Here is a 15,683-nt window from a genome sequence, read left to right on the forward strand (position 1 = left end):
GAAGATGAATTAAAGCCTTGAATTGTAACACTGATGGGTTCTCTAGGTAAAATATTTCAAGGCACAGGGAACATCAAAAGAAGATGGAAAGAAAACAGAAAATAAGAAAACAGAGTGTATAAAAAAATTGTTAAATCCAACCAATTGACCTTCATTTTAGGGAGTACCATATTCTCAAGAACCGATAGTATATGTAAGGAAGAAGTTCAAGAGGAACTGAAGGCATTGGTGAAAAACAAAGCTTCAGGAATTATCATGTATCAATTGAGATGTTTTAACAAACAGATGTAATATTGGAAGAACTCACACATCTATGTTAACACATTTGGAAGGCAGTCACATGGCCAAATGACTGGAAGAGATCCATACTTGATCCAGTCCAAAGAAAAGCAATTCACCAAAATGTGGAAATTATAGAATAGTATCATTTATACAGGCACATGACACAACCCTGCTTGTTGAAGGTTAAGGAGGACTTGAAGCACTTGTTGCAGAAGATCAAGGAACGCAGCCTTCAGTATGGATTGCATCTCAATGTCAAAAAAACAAAGATTCTTACCACTGGACAGACATGGAGCGTCATGATGGTTGGAAAGGAGATCGAAAATGTCAACAGCTTCATCTTGCTTGGATCCACAATTAACACCTTTTGTACCAGTAGCCAGGAGATAAGGAGATGCACTGGGAAAATCTGAAGTTAGGGACCTCTCCAAATAACTGAGGCATAGTGATGTCAGTATGAAGACTTAGGTGTGTCTGATTCAGGCCATAGTGTTTCCAATTACTAGCTATGCATCTGAGAGCTGGACAATGAATAAGAATGACAGAAAAAGAATTGACACCTTAGGGCTGTGGTGTTAGAAAAGAGAACTGAACATCCCATGGATGGCAAAAAGAACAGATATGTCTTGGAGAGGGTGTACCCGGAGTGCTCTTTGGAGGCAAGAATGATGAGGCTTTACTTTACATACTTTGGACATGTTGCTAGGAGGTGCCATTCCTGGAGAAGGAAATGAAGCTGGGAAGGGTGGAGGGTCAGTGAAGGAGAGGAAGACCCTCAACCAGGTGGACTGACACATTGACTGCTGCAATGGGCTCTTGTGTGTCAGAAGTGTGAGGATGGAGCAGGATAGAACAGAGTTCAGATCTTTTGTTCATACAGTCACTGGAAGTCGTGCTCGACTTAACAGCACCTAACAACAACGACAAGAAGTAAAATTTTGCTAATGATAATTCAAAACTAGTTGCAGAGGAACTCTGGTGGCCTAGTGGCAAAAAGCTGCACCGCAATCTCAGAAGTATGCAGTTTGAATCCAACAGATGCTCTGCTGGAGAAGGAGGGCAATTTCCTCCTGTACAAGTCAACTTCAATTTGATGGTGTACACACACACACACACACACACACACACACACACACACACACAAATAATATAATTTTTTTTAAAAATAACAAAAACTAGTTGCAGTAGAATAATTCAAAACCAGCTGCTGACAGAGAACTGCTTGAAATTCAAGATGGAATCAGAAGAGGATGTGGAATGAAGGATACCATTGCTGATTTTGGATAGGTCTTGGCTGAAAGAACACAAGAAAGATATTTACCTGTGTTTTGTTGAAAATTAAAAAAATTCAACTGTGTGCATCATAACAAATTATAAAAAACACTGTGAAATATGAGAATTCCAGAATGCTTAATTTTACTCAGCTTTAAGTAGACCAAGAAAAGAACAAGGGAATACTGCCTGGTTTAAAAATCAGGAAAGTGTACTTCAGTGTATATCCTTTCACAATACTGTATTACTATGTATTACTGCATACTTCTCTATAAGCTGAGCTAATAAGCTAAGAAGCTGAACTCTGTGAAGATGTAGCAGTAGAATGGAAGAAAGACTCATTAAGAAAAATAAAAATCCTCCAGTTCTGAGAATATGGGTTTTTCTTATGTTGAAATGTAATCTACACTGCAGACTGTACTCTTTGATCTTTATCAACAAGTGTGTCTGGTTCTCTTTACTCACAGCAGGCAAAGCTGTGTCATCTGCGTATCACAAGATTTTCTTTCTTTCCTCAAAATAATGATTTTTAAAAAATACTTTTAAAAAGTTCTTTTGCAATAGATTTTCATAATGTAATGTTGTTTGATTTCTTGACTGCTGCTTCTACAGATGTTGCTTGTGAATCCAAGTAAAATGATAAACCGAGAAAAAACCCTGAAGTTGTTAAGGATTTAATTTTACTTGTACACTAGACCGAGAATAAGGGAGACAAAGAAGAATTGATGGCTCTTAATTTTAATGAAGAACACTGACTATTAGTTACTAGGAAGAAGCATTCCCCGGAAATTAACATCATGCTTGGTCCAGGGTCAGTGAAAAAGAGGAAGATCATCCCTCATCAAGACAGACCGACATCATGGCTCCTTCAAAGGAGGCTGTGCAAATAGTCCAGGGCTTGGCAATCTTTTGTTCTGTTGTACACAGGTTGTTCTAAATTGGAACTGATTCAAGAGCACCTAACAACATATTTTATCCAACGGTGCCTTTTTCAAAGACTGATACATTTAATAAAGAGTAAATCAAACTTACCAATAGAGGTTGAGAAAAGAGTTCTAGTTGAGCTCTGTAAATGATATCATCTAGGACTTCCTGGCCAAGATCCCACTGTCCATTATACCTATAGTGAAACAGAATTTATCTTTGGCAAATAGTCTCTAATTTTTAAAATAACCTTTTTGAAACCTACTATTTTGGTTCTTATACAAGGCTTTTTAAATCCATTTTTTTTAATCAATTGATTTATAAAATATCTTACCATACTTGGTGACAGACCAAAAAAACATGAATATTTCAAATGTTAATTTTTTAATTTGTTTACAGATGTTTGGTCATATGAAGTGATTTTTAATCATGTGCTGACAGTCACTGTAATCTATTTAATGCATTCAAAATAGATTAAGCTATGAACAAGGTTAAGGGAGTTAAGGCTAAAGAGTTTGCCATAATTTCTAGATTTTAATTTTAATGACTATTTCTGTTATGTTCTGGCTATTTAAAAAGTACAAACATAATTCATAATCAGAAAAGCAGGCTAGTATGTTCATTTGGCGGAAGTGTTAGATGCAGCAACTATGTTTTCAAATAGTTTCCAAACATTAGAAAGAATATAATTTCAAATTCCAGTTACTTACATGGCATAATAGACCCCTGTGAGAAGCTGCACCATAAATTCAGGATCCAATACTATTCGACCACAGAGTTCTTTCCATTGTTTTTCATGTTGCCGGGGAAACCCACTAACACAAACCCTAGGGAAAAATAGTATTTATACCACATGTGATCTCCTGATTCACTAAATAAAATAGTTTTTTGCTTCCAGAAGTTAATGTATTCAATCTTCAAATATTACAATGAGTGATTAGGATGTGCCCCTCATCATTCTGGGGTAAGGAAGATAGAGCTGTGAATAGGAATCCATAAGTTGCATGGTCATGACAGACTAAACCCAGTGAGTGCACATCACAGACACTCAGAAAGCATACTTTCTGATGGATGATATTATTAAGAGCAATGGTTCTTCTTAAATAGCTAATTATCCTTTTAACTATCATCCCTCTTCTCCTAAAATGATATAATTCATTATTATTAAAAATGATGGTAAATTGCTGAGGGTTATAGAATCCTCAAAGAAAACTGTAAAGATACTACTGTTTATGAATGTTTAATGATTACTGAATATTATATGTTTTAAGTGACTCACTTTGGAGATCTGTAATGGGAAGCAATTCTAGAATTAAATATTTATTATTTTATGAATTACAGTCACAAGGAATGAAAGAACTTGTTTATTTCTCAATAAGATGTTACAAAATGGTGATGGGTATCAAATCACTGTAGTATTTACCATTTGTTATATACATTTAAAATAGAGACGTAACCCAAGTGCCCATCAACAAACAAAAGGATAGAAAATCAATGGTTATGTTCACACAATGGTATTAAACAGCATTCAATACAATGCACTCATAAACATTATACAATATGGGGAAGCCTAGAGGACATTGAGTCACAACCAAAAATACTACGTTAACACTGCTGTTATAAAATAGGGTAGACATGGAGGAGCGTTGAGGAGAGAACGGGAAAAGACTGAATAGATATGAACACCACAATAGAACAGATGAGGGAAAGAACTGCCCAAAAGGAATATATGATTAGGAATTACACGTATGACAAGAATCTGGAACAAGGGGTCCATTGTGGGAAGGTGTTGAAAATGTGCAACAATAAATTAAAAAAAAAAACAACCCAAGAACTTTGTAGTTTTGGGGGTTTTTTTTGTTGTTTTTTTTTGGTGAACTGGCCCACTAATGGTTTTCTTTTAAAAAAAAAAATAGTACCAAGAGCATTCTGGTGGCCTAGTGGCAAGAAGCTACACTGCAACCCCAGAGGCATGTAGTTCGAATGCTGGAGGAGGGGCAATTTTCTCCTGTACCAGTTTGATCTGATTTGATGATACACACACACAAAATTAAAAAAAAAAATTGAAAAATAGCATCAATAGTCTCAAACTAGAAATTATTAACACATGAAACTATTTAAGATAGTTCACTACCTTTAAAACGTCAATGTAAAAATGTACAAAAAATACATAATTACAAAAATTCTTTTTAGGGGCTAGGTAAGCAAAAGACAACTCTGTCACTAATGTTATCAAGAAACTATTACCTCTATTAAAATGCGGTCAATTAGAAATTGAACAGATTTGTTTTAGTGAACCAAATATAGTAAGTTAGATATAAATTTATGACGCAGAAAACCATTAAGTACTTAAAATAGTATATTCTCTTGAAAACGCTATAACTTAGAAATAAGAACTGTTAGCTATTAATTATGCTACTATAGGCAGGTGCCAATAATGTATTTATTTTAAAAATAATTGTTTTTGCTTTTCAAGGAGAGGAGCAAATGGGGGGGAGGGGGGGGGGGTTTGTGCGGGGAGAAGGGTGTAACAATGAATGAATGGAATCCCAAAATCTCTGTAGATGTTCATTGAAATGAAAAATAAACAACCTAAATTTAAAAAAAAAATGTGAAGCAAGTTTTCCCCTTGTTACTTATTTATTTATGACTCCAGCTCTCTACATGTCCCATGTTCCATTTTACTACTTTGTTTTGTCTTCTGCCAGTTGTCCTTTGAAATCTGTTCATCTCTTATTTTTTATTTTTTTTTAACCAAATAAAGTGCTTCAGTTTCTTGAAAAGATGGATCCAAAAAAAAAATAATTGTGAAGTCAAATTTATATAGCTAGTTACGCTGCTGATACTGCTGTTATGTGCCTCTAAGTCAGATCTATCTTACAGACGACCCTCCAGCAGGTTTTCAGAGGCAGTAAATCACACGAAAAGAGAATACCCAGCTATCTCCATGGAGCAGCTGGTGGATTCAAATCATAGGCCTTTGAAGAGATAGCAAAGCTCCTTACTACTGGGCCACCAGAACATGTAAAAAAACTAGAACATTTGATTAAAAAGACAGTCATATTTTCTTCTTAATAGTGGCATGTGAACTTTAGTAATACATTTTTTGGATGGGAAGACTTTCAGGGGGTCAATGACTGAAAATCCCTACCCCTCCTGCTATTCTCACCTCTGTACCACTGCCTGCTTTGAACATGAGAGGAACCTGCGACTTACTTCTAACCAACAAAATATGGCAAGCCAGAATATTATGTGTACATGGTTATGGGACAATGTTACATTAAAATTATCGTATAGATTTTGGTGGAGTCTCTCTTGCCCTCTTCCTGGCTTTGAAGAAACAAGCTGCCATGGTATCAGTTACCTATGCTGGGAAGACAAGGAACTGAGGAAGGATGGCATACAGCTAGCCATACTGTAGCCCTCATTCCTATAATCACAAGAAATTAACTTTTCTTAGAAAAGTGAATCTTGCCCCAGTTGAGCCTCTGATAAGACTGTAGTTCCAGGTGGCAACTTAAGTGCAGTCTTGTAAGATCAAATAAAGGACCCAGTTAAGCCATGCCTAGGCTCTTGATTCACAACGTCTGAACTTCTGATTCCTACTGGATTGTTGCAAGCCACTAAGTTTGTTGAAATTCTGATGCTATATATATTCCTATGCCCAAACTACAACAGAAATTTAGATTTTAGCTCTGGTGTGTCCAGATTATTACAAATGCTGATTTATTGAACATTTTGGCTTAATCAACACCAATACAAATGATACACTACTGCCAATAACACAAAAATAGTAATCTGTCTGAATAAAATCTTGGCCAAAAAATAATTTACCATGACCAAGTGGGATTCATAACAGGTATGTAAGGATGGTTCAACACAAGAAAAACAATCGGGCGAGCTCTGGTGGCCTAGTGGCAAGAAGCTGCACTGCAATCCCAGAAGTGCATGGTTCAAATCCACCAGATGCTCTGCTGAAGAAGGAGGAACAATTTTCTCCTGTACCAATCAGATCTGATTTGACAGTACACACACACAAACAGTAAAATAAAATTTAAAAAAAGACACTAAAAAAAAAAAAAGAAAAACAATCAATGTAATTAATCACATTAACAAAGCAAAGAACAAGACCACATGATTTTATCAATTGATGCCTTTGATAAAATCCAAAACCCTTTCCTGATTAAAACACTCAGAAAAATAGGAATAAAAGGCAATTTCTTCAACATAGTAAAAAGTATATATGCAAAACCAAGGGCCAACATTGTTCTCAATGGAGAGAGGCTAAAGTTATTCCCTTTAAGAACAGGAACTAGACAAGGATGCCCACTATCACCTTTCTTATTCAATACGGTACTGGAAGTCTTAGCAATAGCAATAAGGCAAAAGAAGGAAGTAAGAGGTATCCAAATGGGCAAAGAGGAGGTAAAATTATCTCTATATGCAGATGATATGATAGTATACTTAGGAAACCCTAAAGACTCAGCAAGAAAACTACTGGACATAGTCGACCATTCAGCAAAGTGGCAGGATACAAGATCAACGTACAAAAATCAATTGAATTTCTTTACAGTGACAAAGAAAATATGGACCTGGATCTAAGAAAAACAATAACCTTCACAATAGCTAATCACAAGATTAAATATTTGGGAGTAAATCTAATCAGAAATACAAACGATCTGTTCAAAGAAAATGACAAAACATTACTACAAGAATCAAAAAGAGACCGGGAGAAGTGGAAGAATATCCCTTCCTCATGGATAGCAAGACTCAATATTGTGAAAATGACAATTCTACCAAAGGCAATTTACACGTTAAATGCAATCCTAATACAAATACCAATTCCATTCTTCAACGAGATGGAAAAGGCAATCTCCAATTTCATTTGGAACGGAAAGAGACCCTGAATAAGCAAAGCACTCCTTAAAAATAGAAACAAGGTAGGGGGTATCTCACTCTCTGATTTTAAATCTCATTACTGTGGTGGTCAAGACAGTGTAGTACTGGTACAATGACTGACATACAGATCAATGGAATAAAATAGAGAATCCAGAAATCAGCCCATCTATCTATGGTCACTTGATTTTTGACAAAGAGATTAAATCAGTTAAGTGGGGAAACTACAGCCTTTTTAACAAATGGTTCTGGCAGAATTGGAAAACTATCTGTAGAAAACTCAAGCAAGATCCACACCTCACTTCATACACAAAAAACAACTCCAAATGGACCATGGGCCTAGGACTAAAACCAAGGACTATAAATTTAATTAAAGAGAAGCTTGGAAGAACTCTAGAAGTCCTAATCCACAACATAAACAGTATTCCAAGCATCCTGAAAAATTTACAACCAGGAGAGGATAAAACAGATGAACGGTAGCTTCTAAGAATCTATGCACATCTAAAAACTTCTCCAACAGAGTAAAAAGGGAAGCCACAGACTGGGAAAAAATATTTGGTAATGACATGTTTCCACGGTCAACACTCTTGGCACCAGCAGCCAGGAAATAAAAAAATGTATTGCGATGGGAAAGACTGCTGTTAGGTACCTCTCTAAAGTACTCAAGAGCAACGGTGTCTCTCTGGAGAGTAAGGTGCACCTGACAGAGGCCATGGTCTTTGCAATCACTTGTTATGCATCAGAGAGTTGGACAATGACGAGGAAGGTTAGAAGGAGAATGCCTTTGAGCTGTGGTGCTGGAGAAGAGTATTGAATGTACCACGGACCGCCAAGATTGATCTTGGAGAGGGTTAAACCAGGCTACTCCTTGGAGGCAAAGATTCTGGGGCTCCCTCTGACATACTTAGGACATGTTGAAAGGAGAGACAGGTCCTTGGAGAGGGACATCATGCTTGGTAGGGTGGAGGGACAGCGCAGGAGGGGAAGACCCTCTATGATGTGGATTGATTCAGTGACTGGGGTAATCGGGATGGATGTGTCAGAGGTAATATGATTGGCACAGGATAGAGCAGGGTTTAGGGCTGTTGTACATAGGGTCGCTATGAGTCGCAAATGACTCAACGGCACATAACAACAACAACAACGACATGTCAGATAAGGGATTTATATCTAGAATTTATAAAATACTCGAGCACCACTACAAGATAAAGATAAATAACCCAATTGAAAAATGGGCACAGGATATAAACAGACACTTCACCGAAGAAGACATTCAGATGGCAAACAAACATATGAAGAAATGCTCATAATCCCTAGCTCTAAGAGAGATGCAAATCAAAACAACTATGAGATATCATCTCACCCAAGTAAAAATAGCAAAAGTTAACAGAACAGCAAACAGCAAATGCTGGAGAGGTTGTGGAGAAACTGGAACCCTTATACACTGTTGGTGGGAGTGTACAATGGTGCAACCACTATGGAAGGCTTCCTCAAAACGTTGCAAATAGAAATACCATTTGACCCAGCAATTCCACTACTGGGGATATACGCCAAAAGTACCATAACTGTCACCCAAGCAGATATATGCACACTCATGTTTATTGTGGCTTTGTTCACAATAGCAAAGAGCTGGAAACAATCTAAGTGTCCATCAACAAAAGAATGGATAGAGAAGCTGTGGTATATTCACACAACGGAATACTATGCTGCATTGGAAAACAAAGAACTTATGAAATATACAAAATGGAGTACCCTGGAGGGCATTATACTGAGTGAAATAACTCAGTGAAAAAAAAAACAAACAAATATTGCATGGTGCCACTGTTGTAAAATGGGACTGACACTGGGGTTGGGGGGAGACTGAGAAAGATGGGATAAATTATGTATACTGCATTGAAACAGATGAGAAAACGGATTAAAAACGATTTATGATTAGGTATTATTGTCATGACCGGAGTCCAGAATGAAGGCTGCATAGTGAAGTGGACTGGGGGGGACTGTACAACAAGGAAAGCATTTTTGTTTTACTTTTCAAAGAGAAGAGCGAACTCGGGGGGAGGGGGTCAGGGAGAAAAATACAACAATGAATGAATGGAAATCAAAAGTCTCTGTAAAAGTTCATAAAAATTAATAATAATAAAAATGTTGTTAAAGAAAAAGAATAGTAATCTGTGAAATGTATTAAAAAATCTTGGGAAAAGATTCACATGCTGTAAGATATTTTTTTTCCTTTCTCTAAGACTGTTTATTCAAAGTGCTCAAAGTGATTTCAACACACTGGCTTCCAGGGAATTCTTAGGTTCACCATTATCCATCTCTATCTAGTCAACTTAGACTCAGTGACTGTACAGGGAAGAACAGAACAGCCTCATAGTGTTTCCACAGGCTGTAAGTCTTTACAGAAGCAGACTGTCATCATTCTCTGTGGAGAGGTTAGACGTGAGCTGCTCATCAGTTAGCAGCTAAGCACTTAGCCTTTATTTAATTGGGGCTCCTTCAAGTACATTATAAACAACTTTAAACTTGGCTGTCTTAGCTTAAGTCAATGTTCAGCTAGAAAATACTACATTAATAGGGAAAAGTTTTCCAAGATATTTATTGCTGCATCACAAGAAGCTGCACTGAGAGTGGTATAGAGAACATGCTGAACAAGTGCTTGCTAAATAAAAAAATGAATAAGAAAGTTAATGATAACTGCACATCTCACCTGGAGCCCATTCGACAAAGAGACTGGTAAGATGAGGCAGGCATGTATACAATAGCAGAATTATAGCACAACATGAGAAAGCTCAGAACTTCAAACCTAGAAAGAAAGAAACAAAACTAAATATAAGGGAAAGGGACTCTAACGAATAATTCTTTCTACTAACGACTGATTCATGGAATGTTTATAACAAAGTAAGCCTTAAAACTGAGCTATATATTTCTCAGTCAGATTAATCATTAATGATTACCCTGTTTTCACTCTCATCATAGGCAATTTCTCTTGCTGCTATTGGTATTTTCTTTCATTTAAAAAAGAAAAAAAATCATATCTAAATAGATTTCTTTCCTATCTAAAGTTCAATGACTTCCTACTGACTGTAAGGGAACTTCAAATTTATGTTATACAAGGTCCTTCATAATCCATCTTCAATCTGTCTCTCCAGACCCAACCTCCCTTTTTCTCTTCCACAGCCCACCACATGCATCATGTTAATCTTTTTACTAGTTCTTAAATATACCATAATATTTCCTACCTCGATGGCAATGGGGGTTTTATTAAATATGGGCAGTGGGTTAGCATATACTTGAGGAATGCCAGTGACAGAAAAAACAGAAAGCAAAAGAAATAGAAAAAATACAATGTCAAGGAATCAGAGTATGGCAAATAAATAAAAAATGGTGGCTTGAGGAGTAAAGTGTATTTTATCCTTCAGATTCTAGTCTTTTATTCAGTTGCATAGAGAAGAAGGAATTTGAGCACAAAACTGCTTCTGAATAAACAAATTACTACTGTTATTATTAGGTGCCATTGAGTTAAATACAATGGAAAACTCATTAAAAACTTATGAACAACAGATCTGAACCTTGACCTGTCCTGGGCCATCCTCATCATTTCTGACGTACTTGAGTCTACTGCCACAATGACTGTGTGTGTCAATTCATCTTGTTGAGGATCTTCCTATCTTTTGCTGACCTTCCACCTTTCCAAGAAAGAGCTACTCCTAACAATATGCTCAAAGTACATGAGACAAAGTTTTGTCATCCTTGACGCTTAAGAGCACTCTAGCTGCACTTTCTCTAAGACATATCTGTTTGTTCTTTTGGCAATGTCCATTGGATACTCAGTAATCTTCTCCAACACCTCAACTCAAAGGCATCAATTCATCCTCTGTCACCCTTACTCACTGGCTAACTTTCTGATGCACCGTAGCGACTGAAAAGGTCATGGCTTGAAGCAGGTGTACTTTAATCTAGTATCACTGCTCTTAGTACTTTGGAGAGGTCCTTGTTAGCAGACTTTCCCAATGTAATATGCCTTTTAATTTCTTGACTGCTGGTCTTGATTATGGAGCTAAGTAAGATTAAGTAAGTAAGAAACCAACAATGTCTATCTTTTTGTGACGTTCCCTATTGGTCCAGTTGTGAGAATTTCTGTCTTCTTGAGGTTAAGATATAAGCATTTCTAGCCCTTCTCACTTTTAGCAAGCAAGGCTGTATTATCTGCATAATGCAGATTACTGATGAGTCTTCCTCCAATCCTAATGCCACATTCCTAGAGTCAAGGTACTCAAATAATTTGCTCAGCACACAGACTGAATAGGTAAGGAGAAAAGATACAGCCGTGATGCACATCTTTCTTGATTTTAAACTATGTAGTGTTTCCTTGCTCTGTTCGAACAACAGCTTCTTGGCCTAGGTATGGGGTTGATGTTAGCATAATTAAGTGTTCTGTGATTCCCATTTTTCTGAATGTTAGCCATAGTTTGTTGTAATCCACACAATCAAATGCCTTTGCACAGTCAATAGAACACAAATACATATTCTTCTGGTATTCTCTGCTTTCAGCCAAGGTTCATCTGACATCAGTAATGATATCACTGGTGCAATAGCCTCTTCTTTTTTCTTTAGAGCTTCTTCTAAATCCAGTCTGAACTTTTAGCAGTTCTCTGTCAACGTGCTGTTGTTATGTGCCATTGAGTCACTTGCGACTCATAGCAACCCTATGTACAACAGCCCTAAACTCTGCTCTGTCCTGTGCCAACTGCACTGTCTCTGACACTCCCATCCCGATTATCCCAGTCACTGAATCAATCCACCTCATAGAGGGCCTTCCCCTCCTGCGCCATCCCTCCACCCTCCCAAGCATGATGTCCTTCTCCAAGGACCTGCCCTTCCTTGCAACATGTCCAAAGTATGTTAGACGGAGCCTTAGAATCCTTGCCTCCAAGGAGCAGACCGGTTTGACCCTTTCCAGGACAAATCTGTTTGTTTTCCTAGCAGTCCATGGTACCCTCAAATGCTCTTCTCCAGCACTGCAGCTCAAAGGCATCAATTCTCCTTCTATCATCCTTGGTCAATGTCCAACTCTCAGATGCATAACAAGTGATTGTGAAGACCATGGCCTGTATCAGATGCACCTTAGTCTCCAGAGAGACACCATTGCTCTTCAGTACTTTGGAGAGGTCCCTAACAGCAGACTTTCCCATGGCAATATGCCTTTTAATTTCCTGGCTACTGGTGCCAAGAGTGTTGACTGTGGAGCCAAGCAAACTAAAGCTGTGAACAATCTCAATCTCTTCACCATCCATCCTGATGCTGCCAACTGGCCCAGTGGTGAGAATCTTTGTCAATGGACTGTTGTAGTAATTTTTTAATAATCTTCAGCAATATTTTACTTCCATGGGATGGTAATGGTATTATTAGAAAATGTCCATATTTTGGATCACCTTTCTTGGGATGAGAATAATATAATGCATTTTACAAGTATGATGGATTTTATTTTTTCCTCCAGACAGAGAGAGGTTATTAGAAAGAAAGAAAATGCTCTTTTATTTTAACAAACGTTTACAGACAACTTGTATTTTCATTCATTCATTGTTGCACATTTTCTTCCCTACCCCTCCCGCAGTTCACTTAAAAAAATTATTCACTGTAGCATAATAAGAAAATGTTCTTGAAAATGCACAGCCAAGGTAGTGAGTGTGGTTACACAGAACTCTGTCCTCCCCAGAAGGCAAAGTGGCAGGATTTAATCTTAAAGATAACAAGGCCTTATGTGTTTAGTAATTTTCTATGAAGAGGTAGAGTTTAGTTTCTTCCTCCCCTTTAGGTGGCGTCATGGAAATGAGGTGTAGCCAGTCCTTCAAGATGGACTCTGCCACAAGGGCTTCTTGATGTGCTGAGCAGAACTTATTATGGGATAGTGCATATGTACTGATGCTTATGTCCCAGAGGTTTTGGCCCCTCTCACACCAAGCTTTAACTGACATAATTATCTTTAATTATTTGGAATAAATTAGTAACCTTTCTTGTCTACCATTCTGACCATTACCGGTTCTGTGCAGTGAATGTTTCCCTCTGAGGATGGAGATCACTATACACAACCCTGATAAGATCATGTTGACACAACGCTCCTTCTGTCAAAGCCATGGATCCAATTGTTGATGGCTACAAAAACAAGGCAAACAGTGAGATGCATTTCTGAAAGGAAATAAAAATCTACATAATATTTAATTCTGTGTAAAATTGTAAGCTCTAACAAGAAACATTTTCAGACCTTTCTTATTTCATGTCTTATTTTTTCACTTACATACGCTCTACAACTCTTTGGAAATTTTATATAAAATCTGAATCTATAGCTTTAAAATTAAAGATTTTAGAATGAATTTGTATCTAGGGAAGAGAATAAGAAAACTTGCTGACCAGAATAGGGAGTAAAACTACTGTTATCTAGACTATGAGTAATGTCTTTTTAATAGTGACATAACTGATTCTGTGTTTCTAAACTTAAGGCTTTAAACTACCTTCTATTTTTCATGACATGGTACAGAGAACTTAATTAAAATCTATTATTCAGAAATATTTTACGCTAAAACAAGTGTTGGCTAAATATGAGGTAATTTATTTCAAGTATAGCATTCTAGGGGGAATTAATTAAGGATATAAATAGCTGCTTAGAGGTAGGATACATAAAGATGATGTAAGTTAGGAACATGGTATATTATTTTTAGCCATGGACAGTGTTCCTCTAAAAATGTTTCCCTCACAATTTTATACAATAAATGCCACAAGAGACTAGACACTTTACTCAAAATGTAGTTCTTTTTTTGATTTTAGTTTACAAATGCAGCTTTAAAAAACTGTATTTAATAGTAATCATTTACCTTTACAATTATTAGTTTTCTTACCTTTGTCAACCAAATTAAAACATATGCAAAAATTAAAAGTATGTTATTGAGCAACTAGAACATACCAAGTAAACACTTTTTAAAACATTAAATACAGCTTATTAATAGTGTTAAAATTCTTCTAACGTAGTTATTTTCATAAAGAATAAGGAAAAACAAATTAATCTAAGATTGATTTCTAAGTCATATGTAGCATTCTGGTGGAGCAACGATTAAGCACTAGGCTACTAAAGCACTCAAGTGCTTACCTCAAAGTCCACAATTCTAACCCACCAAACATATACTTTATAAAAAAAAAGTCAGTCTGGTTCCATAAAAATTATATTTGAAAGTGCAACAATGAATGACTGGAAACCCTAAGTCTCTGTAAAATTTCATTAAAATTAATAATAATAAAAAAATTACAGCCGAATACATGTGATAAACCAAGTTCTACCCTGTCAAACAATGTTACCAATGAGTTGGAATTGACTTAATGAGGTATGACAACAATAAAATAATATGTAAAACTTTGTAATTATTTCTCAAAATCTTATAAAAGATTATAAAACAACCACCAAAGTGGCACAGGCAGAAGAATAAATAAACAAGAACCAGTGGGAATTTTTTTCCATTAATAACTTTCTGCCTCTCTTGACAAATCTCAGCTTTATTACAAATAATAAAACATCCATTTTAAAAAGCAAATCAGTATTAGATGTATTAGGAATAATTACCTCTATTGTGACATTTTTCTTTTCATCTTTTAATATAATTTAAATATAACTTTCCAATTTTACCTACCTCATGGTATATAGAAGGCTTCGATAAGGAAGGAATAGTAAAAGACAGAACTTTATTGTTTCCATCTTTGTCAGCAATTTCCTGTAGTTTAAAAATATACAAAGATAAATGAGACAAACACAGGTCTATAATACATGAAATATGACCATTTTCTTAATTTACAGAATATACTGTGAACAGTTGAGGCAAATTAAAAAAATTAGTAGTAACACACAGTAAACCCTGTAAAAGTTGAAGCCTGTGAAAGGCTGTTAGAAGGAAAATGGAAAAATTTTCCAATAACATAGACTGCACCTTGTCAGAAACAGCAAACTTATGAGACCTGGACAACAAGGAAGTACTGTCATGTCAAGGCTCTCAGGAGTACCACTAAACAGAAAAAATTAGTATCCCAGTATACTGTTCCTAATTTAAGTGAAAATTTGTATAATTTACTTGTATTATGAGTAACAGAATGATAATGAATACAATCAATAAAAACATGTTGTGTTGTTAAGTACTGTCGAGACGTAGGCGACTCACTGCGACCCTGTGAATGAAAAACGTGAACACCTGTATAACTCTGATCCTTTCTCCAGGTTCATATTTTATTTTATATTTTACTTAGTATATTTTATCAATAAAAAATGTTAA

At 36.2% G+C, this 15,683-nt stretch overlaps 1 protein-coding gene across 1 annotated transcript in view; it reads right to left on the reverse strand.

Moving 5' to 3' along the window:
* The window catches only part of FAM126B (family with sequence similarity 126, member B), a 69,136-nt gene that overhangs the window by 7,505 nt on the left and 45,948 nt on the right, over positions 1-15,683 (reverse strand). The window contains exons 6-10 of the mRNA XM_006889080.1: positions 15,051-15,131; positions 13,412-13,527; positions 10,082-10,177; positions 3,189-3,305; positions 2,587-2,674 (exon numbers count right to left, since the gene is read on the reverse strand). Of these exons, the coding sequence (XP_006889142.1) occupies positions 2,587-2,674; positions 3,189-3,305; positions 10,082-10,177; positions 13,412-13,527; positions 15,051-15,131 (498 nt within the window). The remainder of the gene's footprint in view (positions 1-2,586; positions 2,675-3,188; positions 3,306-10,081; positions 10,178-13,411; positions 13,528-15,050; positions 15,132-15,683) is intronic.

Source organism: Elephantulus edwardii, unplaced genomic scaffold (genome assembly GCF_000299155.1).
Source record: "Elephantulus edwardii isolate Elephantulus edwardi_28Jun2011 unplaced genomic scaffold, EleEdw1.0 scaffold00075, whole genome shotgun sequence".
NCBI classification, from domain to species: domain Eukaryota; kingdom Metazoa; phylum Chordata; class Mammalia; order Macroscelidea; family Macroscelididae; genus Elephantulus; species Elephantulus edwardii.